The 17,241-nt window shown below is 37.3% G+C and overlaps 2 protein-coding genes across 4 annotated transcripts; both read right to left on the reverse strand.

The window, feature by feature from the left end:
• Positions 1-106: 106 nt before the first annotated feature.
• On the reverse strand, positions 107-4,760 carry LOC107667045 (probable inactive protein kinase DDB_G0270444). 3 transcript variants are annotated; one of them, XM_016458626.1, is made up of 5 exons: positions 4,300-4,760; positions 2,030-2,508; positions 1,752-1,899; positions 1,155-1,667; positions 107-1,034 (listed from the first exon to the last, which is right to left on the reverse strand). In XM_016458626.1, exons 1-5 carry the CDS (start codon positions 4,561-4,563, stop codon positions 465-467), a joined length of 1,974 nt encoding a protein of 657 aa, XP_016314112.1. In that variant the 5' UTR covers positions 4,564-4,760; the 3' UTR covers positions 107-464. The 3 variants fall into 3 exon arrangements, with proteins under 3 accessions (XP_016314112.1, XP_016314111.1, XP_016314110.1); XM_016458625.1 differs by having other exon boundaries at positions 107-914; positions 1,035-1,667; positions 4,300-4,758; XM_016458624.1 differs by having other exon boundaries at positions 107-1,667; positions 4,300-4,757.
• A 635-nt stretch (positions 4,761-5,395) lies between these two features.
• On the reverse strand, positions 5,396-16,606 carry LOC107667049 (immunoglobulin-like and fibronectin type III domain-containing protein 1). The gene is made up of 24 exons (XM_016458629.1): positions 16,431-16,606; positions 14,976-15,060; positions 14,505-14,627; positions 14,219-14,358; positions 13,946-14,045; positions 13,817-13,840; positions 13,644-13,689; positions 13,313-13,499; positions 13,101-13,214; positions 12,851-13,019; positions 12,371-12,643; positions 11,186-11,824; positions 10,961-11,085; positions 10,418-10,559; positions 9,736-10,029; positions 9,127-9,423; positions 8,836-9,015; positions 8,582-8,710; positions 8,152-8,460; positions 7,992-8,077; positions 7,679-7,871; positions 7,132-7,428; positions 5,621-5,947; positions 5,396-5,496 (listed from the first exon to the last, which is right to left on the reverse strand). The coding sequence occupies exons 2-24, from the start codon at positions 15,001-15,003 to the stop codon at positions 5,492-5,494; spliced, it is 4,227 nt and encodes a 1,408-aa protein (XP_016314115.1). The 5' UTR covers positions 15,004-15,060; positions 16,431-16,606; the 3' UTR covers positions 5,396-5,491.
• Between the last annotated feature and the right edge of the window lie 635 nt (positions 16,607-17,241).

Raw genomic sequence — 17,241 nt, forward strand, 5'->3', positions numbered from 1 at the left:
CACACACACACACACACACACACACACACACACACACACGTGTCCCATTTCAACAGACAACTAAACACCAGATGAGAGAGAGGCTGGGACAGGGAAATAGTAAAAACGATAAAAAGCTGTTTTATTCAAGTGACACTCCTGAGGTTAATTAACTGGCAAACTGCTGTATTAAAAACGCTGCAATTCTTTAAATGTGTAACCTATTACAACAATATCAACACACTCTACTACATTTCAGTGTAAACAGAGCACTTCAAGATTTTAAGAGATATCACTAGAAAAACAAATTCATCACTGAATTTGAAAAACTCACTGCTAGGTTCAAAGTTCACTTTCGGGTATACAAAGTAAGACTGAGGAACATTTCAACAAATGTGAAATACTATGCATCACAAAATTCATTGGGGATCATTTCAAGTCCTCAGAAAAAGTCTTTTATTTTGAACCATCATCCTCTCAGGAACTTAACTTCCATTGGTAGAAATGTCTTTTTCATCTAGCTCTTCCACAATCTCCTCAGCAGGTTCTTCTTCTTCTTCTTCAGAGTATTGCACATGTTCTTCAAATTCTTCCAAGTCTTTCTGCTTCTCAGTTTCTTCTAGTGGCTCCTGCGACGTTTGCTCCTGACTGATATCTTCAACTACCTGATCTTCAGAGAAGTTCTCAACAGCCTCTGCCACACTTGTGTCAGTTCCTGTTTCTTCCATGGAAGTTGGGTCTTCCTTGTCAAGAACAGCTTCTTCTTCTTGGTCTGGAATCTCCTCAGTTATTTCATCCCCCTCAGTTACTGCTCGCTCTTCAATAACATATCCATCGTTGACCTGAACTTCCTCAGATATTGCATCCCCTTCAGTTACTGCTTGCTCCTCAATAACATCTTCATCGTTGACCTCAACCTCCTCAGTTATCACATCCTCCTCAGTTACTACTTGCTCTTCAATAACATCTCCATCATTGACCTGAACTTCCTCAGATATCACATCCCCTTCAGTTACTGCTTGCTCCTCAATAACATCTCCATCGTTGACCTCAACCTCCTCAGTTACTACTTGCTCTTCAATAACATCTCCATCATTGACCTGAACTTCCTCAGATATCGCATCCCCTTCAGTTACTGCTTGCTCCTCAATAACATCTCCATCGTTGACCTCAACTTCCTCAGTTATCACATCCTCCTCAGTTACTACTTGGTTCTCAACAGATTCTTCTTCCCCGAGGACCTGAACCTCCTCAACTGGTACTTCCTTGTCAGATACCTGTAGCTCCTCAGGCATTTCATCCTGTTGAGTTACTGCTTCCTCAATAATATCCTGGTGGAATGGAACCTCATCAGCTTGTTCATTCTCCTCAGTTACTGCTTGCTCTTCAGCAACATCTTCTTTGACTTCAGCTTCCTCAGGAATTTTATTCTTATCGGCTTGCTTTTCAACAGGTTCTTCCCCATGAACCTGAACATCCTCAGCTGGCTCGTCCTCCTCAGGTACCACTCGCTCCCGTTCTTCATCATGAACCTCCTCTACCGTTTCCTCCTCGGTAATGGCTTGTTCCTTTGTTTCAACTTCTTCATCCTTGATTGGAACTTCCTCCTGAGTTGCTGCTTGCTTCACTTGCTGCTCTTCTACTGGAATATTTTCCTCTGAACTGGACTGCTGGCTTTCAGATAACATCTGAAACATATAAAGAGCATTAGGATGTGACATGCCAAAATGATCATATATGAAAAAAAAAAAATGAAACAGTTAAGACTATACCTGACTCTGGACGATCTCAAGTTGGGCAGCAAGGTGAGAGTGAAGGCTATGAGTACTCTTTTGATGGTCCTCCAGACTCCTACGGACTGCCATAAGCTGCTCCTCAAGAACTTGGGATCTTCTTGCCTGTTCCATCTCCAGGAGGTCCCTAGCAGAGAGAACAAATAAAGATGAATTAGGAATAATCTGTATCAGTAACAACACCAAACCGCTACAGACCAGAAATGCTAGAGAGAATCCATAATCTATGATCCCACAAATCCCCTCAGGTTACTCACTTGATGTCCATCACCTCCTGTCTGTTTCTTTCAAGAGCCTTCTTGTTGCTGATAAAGGATTCCTTCAGGCTTGAAAGTTCCATTCTTTGTTCCTCCAACTCAGATGTGAGACCCTCTGTAGTGGACATCTGCTCGTCAAGACGTGATTTGGTGACCAAAACAGTGTCTGTGAGCCCAGAAATGGTAACAGCTACCTCAGAGTTCGCAGTAAGGATAGAATTAAGCCTCTGCTTCAGTGTTTCAGTCTCTTCAGTCTTATTCTTGACCACTGCATTCAACGTTGCAGTGGATACAGATTCCTGCTGGAGTTCAGAAAGTTTGCCATTCATCTCAGACTGAAGAGACCAGAATTGATTTTGAAGATCAGTAGATTTGATTTTTTCTGAAGTGGCCAGTGCAACGTCTGCCTTTTTTTGGGCCTGTGTGTAGGCTTCTTCCAGTGCTTGTAGGCGCTCTTCAAAAACACCCACATTGGCAATCTAGATATATAAACAAAATATTTTCATTGCAATAAAGTTCAATTATTAATTTGATCAATATGCAGCATTTCACCAATTCAGACATGTATTGAGCCTAAGCACTTGTATGTCCATCTAAAATTGCAGGTCGCATCTGAAAATTAATCAATCATACATTGAATCTACAGTGTTGTAGTAATTAATTTATCATTTCACACAAGGCCACTGTGAATAATTCAGGATTTTAAAAATACACCAAATGTATAAGTTTGTTCATGACATGCTCTCATCAGTGGTGTTGACAGCTATACACTAGCAATGAGTTCTATGATTCAGTTGATTCAGAAGAGGAAAGTATTATAAAAACAATGATGGCATTGATCTTTGTATTAGGTAGTTACCAAAGAAATGTCATTAAAATGCATAAATTAATGTTATCATAATTTGATTATAATCTTAAAGGGGTTGTTGATTGCGATTTCACTTTTTTAACGTTAGTGTGTAATGTTGCTGTTTGAGCATAAACAATATCTGCAAAGTTACGACGCTGAAAGTTAAATGCAAACGAAGATATCGCCTTTTAAAATTATGGCAGTTTAATGCCTACAAAAACGGCTCGTAGGGACTACAACGAGTTACTTCCTGGGTTTGTGACATCACAAACCCTGATAAACCCCACCCCCGAAAACATGCAACAAAGGGGGTGAGGCGGCTGCTTTAGAGAAGAAGAGGAAGAGTTGTTGCCATGCCGTCAAAACTAGGGGTGCACGAAAAAATATATTCATATATGAATCACAATTCTGTGTTCTAATGATTCTAATGGATTCACAAGTTTTATGTAAAAAATAATTTTACATAAATTTTTTTTTACATGGTTTTGAAATTAAACTTAAAGAGCAAAAGCATTTTTACCCAACAACACCATGTGGTAACGATTAAGCCCTCACAGCAAATGTCCTGGAAGGATTTCCTAGAGTGTTTTCCACAAAGGGCCTATTGAGTTTAAGTTGCTGTAAAACCACTGACGTTTAAAATAGTGGCACTTCTTTTAATTCAAATTCAAATAACATTTGATGAATTTAGAGTACTACTTATGCTAAAGGATTCAATATTTTACAGTAACATTATTTATGCTATATTTTTTGACAGTGAGAAATTTAACCCAAAGCTAATGGCATGATGGTGTACTGTTTTATTGGATGTAGAGTTGACAAGACTATTATTAATGTGAATGACAACATTTAATAGGCTACTACAGTTCTACAAATCACCATCAGTGAAATGAAAATTGTTTGACATTTTTAAATGAAAGGGTTACTTTAATACATTACATTCTGATCACTAATGCAGTGCTGACTGCCTTTTAAATGAAAGAGTAATTTACGTGTTTATTTATATATTTACTTTTACATGTTGGTTAGGATACAATTTGCATAATGTCCTTTAAACAAGCCAGCCTGGCAAAAGGAAACACGATCCTCCTCCGAACAGACTATTAATGGCCTGGGAGCAACATGACACAATTCAGCGAAAGGAATATTCAAAGGGCACATGAGGCATACATTCAGACCCGTTAGGATTATGTATTTTTTTTTTTTACAATCAAATTACAAATAATTCAAAATGTTCACCATAATATATAAACTTGATCAAGAATGTGCTTAGTACACAATGTTCCAATGCGCACACAGTGTGTTTTCCTGTGCGTAAAAGTAACTAACTGGATTCTTTTATTTAAAAGTTAACTTGTAACAACAAAAATGCAATTTTTATAACTTGTTAATTATTCTAGTGTATTTCAAAATCGAATACCTGTGCATTACCCATTCCCAACTGCTGTTGGAACTTGGTTATCCTAAGTTGCATTGCATTGACTGTCTCTGTTAGACTGTCGATGGTTTGCTGCTGCTGGCTGCAGAACCAGACTGCCGTTGATCCCCCGACAGCGAAAATAAAGAAAACAATGGCAGGGACTGCATATTCTTTAAATCCCCTCGGTGGTGTTACAGATGGCGTCTCCAAGAGCAGCAAACTGTCGTCCTGTTTATTGGTACCTTTTCCTTTGCGTTTGGTCATCTTGGCTTCGCGGATGATCTGCACTGTAGACCGTAACACTCCCCCTTACTTAGTGATTTGGTTAGCACTCTACTACCAGACCTCAACGCGGTATTGGGCCACAACGAAGGGGAATAATCAAAAGAGAACTTTCAAGCACGAGGAGCGTGAGTAGGGGGCGTTGCGCACTGAGAGGCGGTCTCACTTTCATGGCGCTGTGCGGCACGTACAAACTTACCTAATGTTTCAGAGTTTTCATATCTATCTATCTATCTATCTATCTATCTATCTATCTATCTATCTATCTATCTATCCTGATACTGATCCTTAGGTCTGGTCAGTGGGCCTCTATATTATAAAATAATTTGCTTAGATATTAAGAACATTGTGCAGTTTAATTTTATTTCTCTTACTCTGCTTTGCAGACTCTCTAAAACTTTCAGACTGGTTGATGATGAAGTCTCTCTTCAGATTTTCAGCAGAGATATGAAGACTTTGGTTAGGCCGTTCAAGGATGAGAATTACATTGCACTATTTATTTGGCTCCAGGAGTCTTGGTGGGTCCAAACTTCTTTCATTTTACAATGATGAATGTTATGAAACTTTGCATCTGGCTATCAATAGAGTTTTATTGAATGTAAACATAACTAATGGCTATATCTTTGCCTGACATGACTGCTGTGACTTTATACACTATTGTCACAGACGGCTTCTAGTTTTTGAGACAACTCAAGGTAACCTGATGCTTCTAAAGAAATGAAACATGATTCTTCTTAGCTGATACATAGATAGACAGACAGACTGACAGATCATTCAATACATATATGTTGAGATATCTTTTTATTTTCTTCCTTCTTTTTATTTTATTTTTTATTTAAGATCACATAAATTATTACATTTATTTCACTTTCAAGAAATATGATCACAAACTGTGTTGTTTGAAGTTTCTTTACTCTGTAAAACAAGAAAACAGAAAAGTAGTAGTTGTTGCCTAAAAGTTAAAATCATATGAATGACAAACCTCATATCTAAAACATTAACCAAAATATGTTAATTAATATTAAAATAGAAGATATACCTTTGACTATAAGTTTGGTGGAGCACTCATCATGACCAAGGGGGCTTTCGGCTACAACCTTGTACTCTCCCATGTCTTTGGGTCCAACCCTCAGGATGAGCAGTGAACAAACACCACACACGTTTGTGATGTAGTAGTTGGGGTTTGTGTTGAGGCTGACATTATTATGGTACCAGGTAATATGTGGGGTTGGGTTGCCCGTCACAGCACAGCTCATATAGCACTCATAACCTGGCAGAGCAGCGTGAAGTTTCAAAGGGACAATAAATTTTGGGGCTGCCTGGAAGTCGAGGGTCTTTGATGCAGGCATGCTATATGTGATTTTTTCTGAAAGAGATGAACAAATTGCAAAAAAGTGATTATTTAGTTGTTGTAGTGTCCATTTTTGGTCACCTCACATTATGCATCACAATTATCTGTTTGTGCATCTGGGTTATAATGCCCAAGTGAAGGTACAATATAAGCTGGAGGGCTGTGAGCAATGTATGAAGCATATGAAGTGCGCACCATCACTGGCAAAATAATTATCCAGAGCTACTGTAATAGGCCACCATGTACTGTACTGCAGCAGTCAACCTTATAGGAACAACATTTTCAGAACAAGGAGGAAATAGTTTAGTGGCGATGTGTCAGGGACAGCATCACAAATCCCAGAAGTATAAACCTGGATAAGGGTGACCCATAAATAGAGTTTCATAGATCTTCTATCATCACTGTGCCCTTGAGCAAGACAGTTATCTCTGACTTCTCCAAGGGACTCACTGCAATTAGTGTTCTGTAAATTGCTTTGGGAAAAGTTGTCTGTTAAATGGCAAGTAGCCTAGACCACTGCACTGCTGGTTGTAATGCAGTCGAGACCATTGATTGTCCAAACATAATTTGTTTTGGTTCATAATGAGACTATGGATTATTTTTCATCACTAACAAGATTTTAGATTGAAATTTATATGAATATATTTGACATTTAAATGTCTCAGAGGCAATGCAGTCAAAAAGGGATAGTTGGACCAAAAATGAAAAATCCATTGACAATCCTTGACTTGTTCCAAAACTGCATGAGTTTCTTCCCTCTGTTGAACACAAAAGAAGATATTTTGAAGAATGTTGACAACCATACAGTTGATGGTAGCCATTGACTTCCATAGTATTTTTTTTTTCCATACTATGAAAGTCAATGGCTACCATCAACTGTTGGTTATCAGCATTACCAACATATCTTCTTTTGAGTTGAACAGAAGAAAGAAACTACAGGTTTGAACAACCTGAGGGTGAGTAAATGATGAAATAATAAAAAAATGTAGGCAATTAGTAAATAAAACAATCAGTGCTGTTTAAAATAGATTTAAAAATATTTCACGTCATCTGCTCTTTTTAATATATATATATATATAATATATATAATTTGATATTAAACATTTAGAATACTGGAAAATATAAATACAAATATGATTTTTTAAAAATATATATTTTAAATAAACTAAACAAAAAACTCAACAAAATAATCCACAAACCTCTTTTTTTGGTGGTTCCCCAAACTGGAGACACTGAGGGCTCTGAGAGACCTATATCATTCTTGGCAAACACTCTGAAATTGTACTCTCTTCCTGGCAAGATGTTAATGACTGTGAATTTGTTGTTGAACAAGCAGTCAACCAGTGTAAGCCATGTTTGCTTGACAGAGTCCCGCTTCATCACCATGTAATGCAGATGGTTGTCTCGTTTCTCATCGGGAGAAGGAGTCCATGACAGAGTCACAGTGCCTTGGACATGCTGTTCCAGTTCTACAGGACCTGGAGGCTTGGGATCATCTGGAGATGAAAAATAAACAAGTACGCATATAGAATCACTATATTATTCTATACTATATATAGTAGCATTAGAACCATACCATGGGTTTTGATATTCACATAAAAATTAAATGTATTTTTATTTTTTACATTAATTTGATATATTGTTGCCATTTAAAAAAATATTAAATACTATTTAGAAATATTACTAAAATGACATGTCCTTAACATTAGTTAAGATTTAGGTAAGAAATTTAAGGAGTTTGGTTACCATTGACTCTTATTTCAATAGTGAAGGTGTCCTGGCCCACCATATTCTTCACATTGACAGTATAAATGCCAGTGTCAGACAGCTCTGAGGTGTAAATAAATAGCTGAGAACCTTTTTCAAAATTAGTAATTGTCACATGTTTGGCTACAGGAACACCATTCTTTAGCCATGTTATGTCTGGTAAAGGAGAGGCCTGTGGATAAAATAAAACAAATACTCAGTCCTGATATACAGTATTATACAAAAGGAGTGTTAATATTTTGTCATGTGTGAATATGCTTTTGGTAAAATAAGATATATTTTGATACCCTACCTCAAAACTGACGCTGACACGAACAGTGTTTCCAGCTTTAACAACCATGAAACTTTTCATTTTTTTGTCAGTGAACTTTGGCTTTACTAAAAAATAAAAAAGCTAAAAGTCAAAGATATTCAAAACAACAATAACAACACAAAAAAACACGATTCTTTACCTGGAGGAGGCATGGCAATGATGTAATTGTCAAAGCTCTGTGGAAGCCCCTCTCCTCCTTCATTGACGGCGATCACTCTAACCCAATACATGGCCATTGATTTCAATCCCACAGCAGTGAAGGAAGTCTGAATCACTGCGTTTGTATTGCAACGGCTCCACTCAAGTTGGTCTGTGGGTCTGATTTCCACAAAATAGCCTTTTGCTTCATCTTCCTCACCTTTGACTTCCTTAGGTTTAGTCCAAGAAAGAGATAGACTGGTGTAGCTCGATCCAGTAATTTTGAGGTCTTTGACCTTACCAGGAGGCTCTGGGGAAAATAACATAACAAATATTTGCTTAAAAATTCTGGATATTTTTGTACTCTAACTGGCAAGTCACCATTTCAGTATAGAGTGGTTTTGAGTATAAATTTGTTGAGCATGTCTTACTTTTGGGGTCCCTTGCAATTGCACATTCAGACGGCCCACTTGGTTCCCCAGGCCCGCATGTGTTAATAGCGCTCACTCTGAACTCATACTCCACACCTTCGATTACATCTTTTACTGCATATTTTTTGTCTAAATATGAAATGAAAACATTAAAATTGTGCTGTATTTCAAATGAGAGAAAAACAGGCTACTTGAATTAAAATTCAATTAAATTAATATTTTATTTCAATTATATGTAAATTAATTTTCAATACCTCGGATTGGATCATCTTTTGGGTTTGCTTGACTCCAAAAATTGCTACCTTTTTTGCGTTTTTCAACATTATATCCAATGATACTGCCCCCTCCAGTGCTGGAGGGAGAAAGCCAGGCCAAGTTAATGCAGTCTTTAAAGGCACTGACTATTTTAGGAGGAGCAGGAGAGCCAGGGAACGCTGAGAACAAAAAGAACACATTTTATTATGTATAAACCACACTTCCTTTTCTAAAGACTAACAACTGATAATTTACTACATCAAAATACAGAAATAAATCAGGAATCTCACCCAAAGTGCCAGCAGCAATATCATTAGTTGTCAAGACTTCACTGAAGCCCTCCAAGTTTTTTGCCCGGATTCTGTAGCAGTACTTTCGGCCACGATCTATGTTTGTGTCTCTGTAGGTAGGCTGTCCAGGAATGTCTCCGATTTTAGTCCAGGTGTTCCGTCCCAGCTGCTGTCGCTCCAGGTTGTAATTAGTCACTGGACAACCACCATTATCCTTTGGGGGCCTCCATTTAAACTCAATGGCAGACAAGGAACTTTCTACGATTTCTACAGGTCCTTGTGGTGGAGTTGGCCTGTCTGGAAAAACAAAAAAATATATATAGAGTACTGATGGGTCACAATGGTAGAACCATTGATTAGTCATCCAACAACCAAACAGTTAACGTCAGTTAATCTCAGTTTTGATATTTTTAGTGATGGTTCTTTAATTAGCATGCAAACAGCTATAGCATTGTAAGAGATGTGTGCTACAGCTAAAAATAAAACACAGACAGATGTCTTTGACTGTTGCATAGATATATGTAGATTTAATATTCTTCTAAAATATGCTTTCACAGATCATTTTTTGCAGTTTAGACATTTTCTTAATATTAAGTTTGCAATACATACCAAGTACTGTAAGTTTGGAAGTTGCCTCTACAGTGGCAAATTCATTCTTGATTTTGATTTTTATCTCTCCAGTGTCTTTGCGCTGACACTTAGTAAGAAGTAGACGGCTATGAGTGGAAGACTTTTCGATCCTGACACCGTGACCCTCCAGCAACTCTTCGTTCTCTTTAAACCACTGAATCTTAATTGGTTCTTTGCCTGAAAATGGTAGTTTGAAGGAAGCATTTTCTCCTGCTTTGACAATAACAGGCTCTAAGAATTTACTCAAGGCATCTGCATTAATTTTGGGTGGATCTGAAGAAATGAGAGGAAAGAAAATTTGTAATTGCTTTACTATAAACCAGGGCTGGGTGGTACAGTAGAGGTGTTGTTTATTCACAGGCAAGAATAAACTACCACACAGCATGTCTCTTTTATGGGTCGGATGTTAATACATTACATTTTACAGAAAGCATCATATTTTGAAGTGAAGCATCAAAAGAATATCTGTGAAAGGTTATTATAATCACCTGATACCTTTTCCTGATAGCTTTGCCCTACCATAGAGCTTACACCGGCAAATAATAAATAAATCATAAATAAAAATAAAAAAAATAATCGATTATGGCTCCTACGAAATTAAATGCATTTTACTACCAATTTTATGTTGACATGCAAAGAGAAAAGCAGAAAACACACCTACCCTTAACATTTAGTGCAGCCTCTGATTTATGTCCTTCAGCCTCAAACTTATATTTTCCAGCATCTCTTTCTTGGCAGTCATGGATGATTAGTTTGTGGTGAGCCCCATCTTTGACAATTGTAATTCCATCCTTTGACTCCAACTGATGTAAAAGAAAAAAATGCATTTAATTTTTGTAATGCATGATATATCCACTACCGGCCAAAAGTTAAGATTAACTAGGATTTTTTTAAAATGTTTTGAAACAGTCTTTGATGCTCACTAAGGTTGCATTTATTTGAACACATAAACAGTAAAAACAGTGATATTGTGAAATATTATTACAATTTAAAATTTATTGACTATGATTTGTAAAATGTGATTAATTCCTGTGATGGCAAAGCTGAATTTTCAGCAGCCATTATTCCAGACTTCATTAGAAAATTCAGTTTTGCCCTCACAGGAATAATCACATTTTAAAATATATTACAATAGATAACATTATATATACTAAATTTGGTTGACAAATATGGATAAATATAATACATTTCTGTACATTATAACCTTTTTTCCATCTTTGTACCATAATCCATTGCTATCTTCACTGCTAAGTTTGCAGGACAACTCTGTTGATTCTCCAACATTGGCTGCAGTATCTGACAACCCGTTCAGGAAGTGGACTCCATGGTCTGGATAAAAGTGCACAGGAAATATGTCAGATTACATCATCTCAGCACTGAGAAACAGGTGACTTTATATTAATGTGGAATTTCAGACATGAACGCATACCTATGATGTTGTTAGGAATCAGCTCACCGACTCTTGTACGCTTCTTATCACCTGACCCGTCTCTACCTGATCCATCTAAATCCAATCCATCACCTTTTCCATGACTTCCACTCCCATCTCCCAACCCATTTACCAAGGTACCATCTCCTCCTTTTCCGTTCTTCCCCGTTCCATCACCCTCACTCCCATCTCCCAGGCTAGATCCTCCACTGCCTTTTCCTGCTGCCATAGCTGCCATCCGTTCAGCAGCTTCTCTCTCGGCCTTGGCCTTCCTGGCCGCCTCATCTCTTTCAGCTTGGGCCCTCCTGGCCGCCTCATCTAGTTCTTCCCAAGCTTTTCTGGCTGCCTCATCTCGCTCTGCCTTTGCCCTCCTAGCCACCTCATCTTGTTCGGCCTGAACCCTTCTGACTGCCTCATCTCTTTCAGACTGGGCCCTCCTGGCCGCTTCATCTTTTTCAGCCTGGGCCTTCCTCGCTGCCTCATCTCTTTCAGCCTGGGCCTTCCTGGCTGCTTCATCTTTTTCAGCCTGTGCCCTCCTGGCCGCCTCGTCCTTTTCCCTCTGCAGTCTGGCTTTCTCTTCTGCTAAACGTCTGGCTAGTTCATCTGCACCATCATCTTTCCCGCGGACACTGGGATCATCTGAAATCAGTATCAGTTACAGTATATACTTTAAGTGATATACAGTGATCAGACAAAATTCAGTATTGTAAAATTGGCAATTTTGGGTCTTTTGTGTTTCCATCTTGTAAGCCTGCTTGATTTTGTTTGGCTCCACTTTGAACATAGTGTGATAAATGAGTGTATTCTGGGAAATTAAGTGTTGTTTCACCAGGGTCCATATATGTACACTAGTGGTCAAAAGTTTGAAATAATTAAGATGTTTTCAAAAGAAGTCTGTTATGTTCATCAAGGCTGCATTTATTTGATGAAAATACAATGCAAACAGTAAAATTGTGAACTATTATTACAATTTAAAAGAACTGCTTTCTATTTTAATTTATTTAAAAATCTAATTCATTCCTTTGATAGCAGAGCTAAATGTCTTTTTGATCAAATGCATGCAGCCTTGGTCTTCCAAAAACATAAAAAAATTCTTAATCATTCCAAACGTTTGACCGGTAGTGTATATGCATTTAAAGTGCATGTAAACACAATTCACTGAAGAGAGAAAATAAAGCAACTTACCTTCCACATCCAGAGTCCCCTGGCTTGACCTGAGCCCAGCAATAGCCGTATAGACTCCCTTGTCCTCTTTTGTACAGTTTTTCACTGCTAGTTTGTGGACTTGCTTGTCTTCTGACACTGCAATGTCATATTTTTCCCCATGCTCAACAGAGATGTCATTAGCACACCAGGTGATTTGGGGTACAGGGTCCGATAAAGCACATTCAAACACCGCATCCTGCCCCTCAATCACTTTAGTGTCTTTCAGTGTGGTATTTAACTCCACATCAGGCACTGGAGGCACAAAACAATTCTTGAACATTTATGGATTTTATGAAAAATCAAATTTTCACTGCACAACTTCACTAGCCTGTTCTTTAACCTTCAAATATGGCATGTTGCCTAATAACAATACTGTGACATTTAATATAATAATTAGTTACTTCTAATATCTTAAACAAACAAACAAACATAAAACGCATTGATATTATAACTACTTACACACTAGGGAAGTTGAGAACATGTTCACCTCCTCTACATCCACTTGATATAACCCAGCATCTTCTGGGCCAACATCTCTAATGCTGAACAAGTATGTTTCACCAAATTTCTGCATATTATGTTTTGTGGCCTCATCAGTTCCATCTCCATAGTCAAGCATTTCCCCATCCTGGTAATAGTAAATTGAAGTTCATTACTCTCAAAGCAGTATTGTTGATGACACTGAGGCTGTTTAAGTGAGGGCACTTACTTTGAAGAGAAGGATTTTGCTGTTAGGATCCTTTAACTTCATGTCGAGTTCAAATTCTGCTGTGCCATCCGTTTTTACCTCGATCTGTTTCAAGCTGTGGATTTTCTCAACATACTTGAAGACAGAAAAATCAAGAGTGGAGATTTTTCATACTGTATGTGTATAAAAAACAGTGGTGCAGAAATTAGTATGATACTCAAAGCAAACAAGACCTTGGACTGTTCTGCCTCTCTTTCCTTTTTCTTCTGGTTAAGTTTTCTCAGCATCCACCTGAAGTCGGTGACTCCAAATTCCTGACAAATCCGTTCATAATCTTTCCTGGGTGCACTCAATAACACCTCCCAGAACCTCGGATCGATTTCTCCTTCATTCCATTGTTTTTCTTTTCTCTTCCCAACCCTAAATGTATTTAGTATGATTACAGATCAGACTGGTTGTTTTGGTTACTTAGAAATGTCCCATCAGTTTTCTGTCTCTATACAAGTAAATACTAACATATAAAAGGTATGGTGAAGGTAAATATATGATGCAATGATACATTACGTTTTCTTCAGCATTTTTCTGAACTCATCAGGGTCACTTTTGGGGGCTGAACATTTTTTTAAAAACATTTTTAAAAGTTATTTTGACACTCTGAATGCTCTTTAACAATCATAAGATTTTCCAATACAGTTTATTTCATTTGAGGTGTCATTAGCTTTGAGTTACATAAATACCTGGCGCTCTTTTCTTGAATCCAACTGAAAAGAAGAGAAACAGGCCTTTTAGGCCTATATGTGATATAGCATTTTTATTTTAATCAGTAATAGATCAATATATTCAAATGAACTTTATGAATTTCCTACCCTCAATGACATTCAGTGCAGCAGTACAAACCGCCTTTCCAAATGGATTTATAGCAAAACATTTGTATGTGTCTGCTTGATCCGAATCTACATTTGGTATCTGTAGAATGGAAACAAAAGCCACATCAAATGTTGTTAAAGAAAAACAAAACACAGGTGGATTATAAATTATATTACCAATATACCAATATTTATTAATATTGTTTAAACATGTAGAATGAAAATTAAATGGCTGATAACATGGTTCTTCAGACAGTTGAAAATTTCATTCACCTCCAGAATATATTGTTCATTCTTCTCATCAAATCGTGAAACATATTTTGTTGAATTAGAGATATCTCCCTTGTTACGTGCCCATGAAACATCTGGTACTGGATATCCACTCACAACAGCTTTGAAAAAGGCCAGTTTGCCTGAAGATTAAACAGAATAGTTAGTTGTGATGTTAAATATTATGATCGAGGACAGATGGATGTTTTTCCATTTAAATGAATTTATATTGCTGAAATTCTATGATCCAAATGAGCCATATGAAAAAAAAAAGTAAGACAACTATTACCTTCCTGTATAGTTAAGGCTATGGGTTTTCGGATGAAATCAGGAGTAGTAGATCCAGGTGGCAGTTCTTCAACGTATTGTGTGACCATAACACCAGGCACTCTGGATCTCTTCCTAATTGCCACTGAAATATCAAAACAGTGTATTCAGAAACGTATCATTCCATGATGTTCAGTTCTGTAAAACAATGGAATATGTTTTCCTGAAACTATACAGGAACATGGCCGTCAAATATGAAATGGAGTATTTATGTCTCATGATCTTCAGAGTTTGAAGCTGTGGATTTGTTGTTGACCACATGATGGCGATGTTTAATCACAGCCTTGATCATGAACACTTCCTGATCCTCACATCTACTAACTGCTCGATTAAGAATAAGGTCATGGGTGATGGAACAAAGCAATTCTAAAATAAATGATTCAGATGGATTTAAGAATTTTGTCATACCATGATTGTCATGATTTTAACTTACCGCCTGTTCCTTCTGCTGGCTTTGGCATCTTCACAATACTAGACTGGCCTTTAATTCAGAATTTGTAGTGGTTGCACAGTCTTATCTAAAATCGAGAAGAGAGGGCAAAAATCATTATATTGCACATGCAATCAGTTACTATTGTTGTTATTAAAACAATTTAAAGGGTGAATGCAGGTTAAAGTGGGACAAATATGCTTCATCTTTATTCTTTCATTACAAAAACAACAGTAATTTAATCCTAAACTAAGATGGCATGACACAAAAGGGCTTCTTTAGTTCTGACATCATTTTGCGGGGCGTGTTCGGGGCACTGTTCCAGTTTGTCTATAGTGTGTTAGAAAAGTTCTGAAAAATTATGATGTGTGTTATTTTAAAAGAATGCCATGCTGTGACAAATTAGTATAAAGCGTCACCATAGCAAACAGATATGATTAACTCTACCAGGTGCATTTATTTTTCTTGTTACACAGACAGACTTTTGTTATTGTCACTGAGAACATTATAAGGTCTTATCCCTGATAAAGGGCTGATATGTGTAAATAAAGAATATGAAACACTAACAGCCACCTGTCCCATGCCACCTTGTGAACATCTCTTCACGAGATAGTAAAATTCAAGCAATATGCCCTATGTAGAAATGTGTTTCATAACGACATGGGAAGTGCTATATACATGTATATAGAATACCATTTTACTGTGTTGATGTCTAGTCAGTAACCAGTAACTGAACCAATGAACCAATAAAGATATATTAGGAGGTGATATTATACATTTTGCACGTAAAGTAACACAAGACTGGCATAAATTATTTTTAACGCCATGATAAGGTACATGATCCTTACCAATCATTTTACAAGCATTTTACCCCTGCTTTTGATAGGTCACATACCTCATAAATTTATCAGAGATGTGCTACAAGAGCAATTATGCTTTAGCTTAGGAGAGCAAATCATATTGAATTATTATAATAACAGAATATGAGGAGAACTGCTGTATAACTATTTACGTGAAAAAGTAAAGCACCTTCACTGATAAGCCACTCAACATACAAGCAGAATACTATGGTTAAAACATCAGTGTGTTTTAGTAGAGCACTACAGAACCTTTGCTACGCTAAGGTCTTAGAAAACGATTTTATTCAGCCTGACTTTGGCAATCACATGTAAGAAAGCACTTTAACATTATTTGATAGCATCTTTAAACACTTTAGTGCAATCTGAGCATCACAACATACCATCTGGAATCCTATATTTAATATGCATCAATACTTAGAATCAGGTCTGTGGTTGGGTATCTTCTCATATAGGCTACAAGTCAAACCTGAAAACTGATAGCTTTCAGATTGCTTTCTATATTATTTACTAATAAAGATTAATGTGTAATATTGTATATTTCAAGGTTCTCATCTGGAAAAAAATGAAGTGAAGGAAGAAGGAAGGAGAAGCAACTCACCTTCACGTGTAGCTAACTTGCTCTGTCAACACAACCGTGTTTGACTCCCACAATTTATTGCAGTCTCTCCATTTTGTTCTGCAATAAAACAGTAGTGGGCCAAATTGAAACCTCTCAAGCACTGCAGTCTTATTAGCTGTCACATTAAATCTGTTATTTGGGTGAGGTTTACAGCAGCAAAGGGACAGAGGCCCTGTCCGTGGCTCATGGTCATACTTATTCTCTAAATAGTGAGAGTGACATTCAAGTTGCTTTTGTGGTGATGACTGTTCATTTGCCATTGCCAGGGACAAGATGTAACGTCACCTTTGCCAGAAAACAGGATCTCATTTATGTTTTATTGCACTATTTGATCTAGTCATTAGCTACACTATTTAACACCATGTCTATGTAATGACCTTACATCAGGATGTGTAAAATAAGATTTAAGATAAGTTATGTTGAAAGGCTCCACAATAACAGCACTCATCTCAATAGTTCAATATATTTTGTCTGGTAATGTTCCTTCAGATTTGAGAGACTATGTTAAATTCTCATGTTAATGGCATGTGCTATTTATAATTCAGCGATGCACAAATAAAAATATTTTGATATGGGTATGCAGTCCCAGAGGGTGCCATTTCACATGCACAGGAGCTGACTGCTTTACATGCCCACACAACTTTGCAACTCTCACAAACTAGTGGTCACATTATCTGGGCCCAATAAAACACACATATAATCTTACGACTTTAAACTTTGTCCCGATACCAACAGAGTGCTGCAGGGATGGCATATTTTTGTACGCTGAAACCGAATCAAGTTCAAGTAG

This window comes from Sinocyclocheilus anshuiensis, unplaced genomic scaffold (genome assembly GCF_001515605.1).
Source record: "Sinocyclocheilus anshuiensis isolate Anshui unplaced genomic scaffold, SAMN03320099.WGS_v1.1 scaffold615, whole genome shotgun sequence".
In the NCBI taxonomy this organism is placed as follows: Eukaryota; Metazoa; Chordata; class Actinopteri; order Cypriniformes; family Cyprinidae; genus Sinocyclocheilus; species Sinocyclocheilus anshuiensis.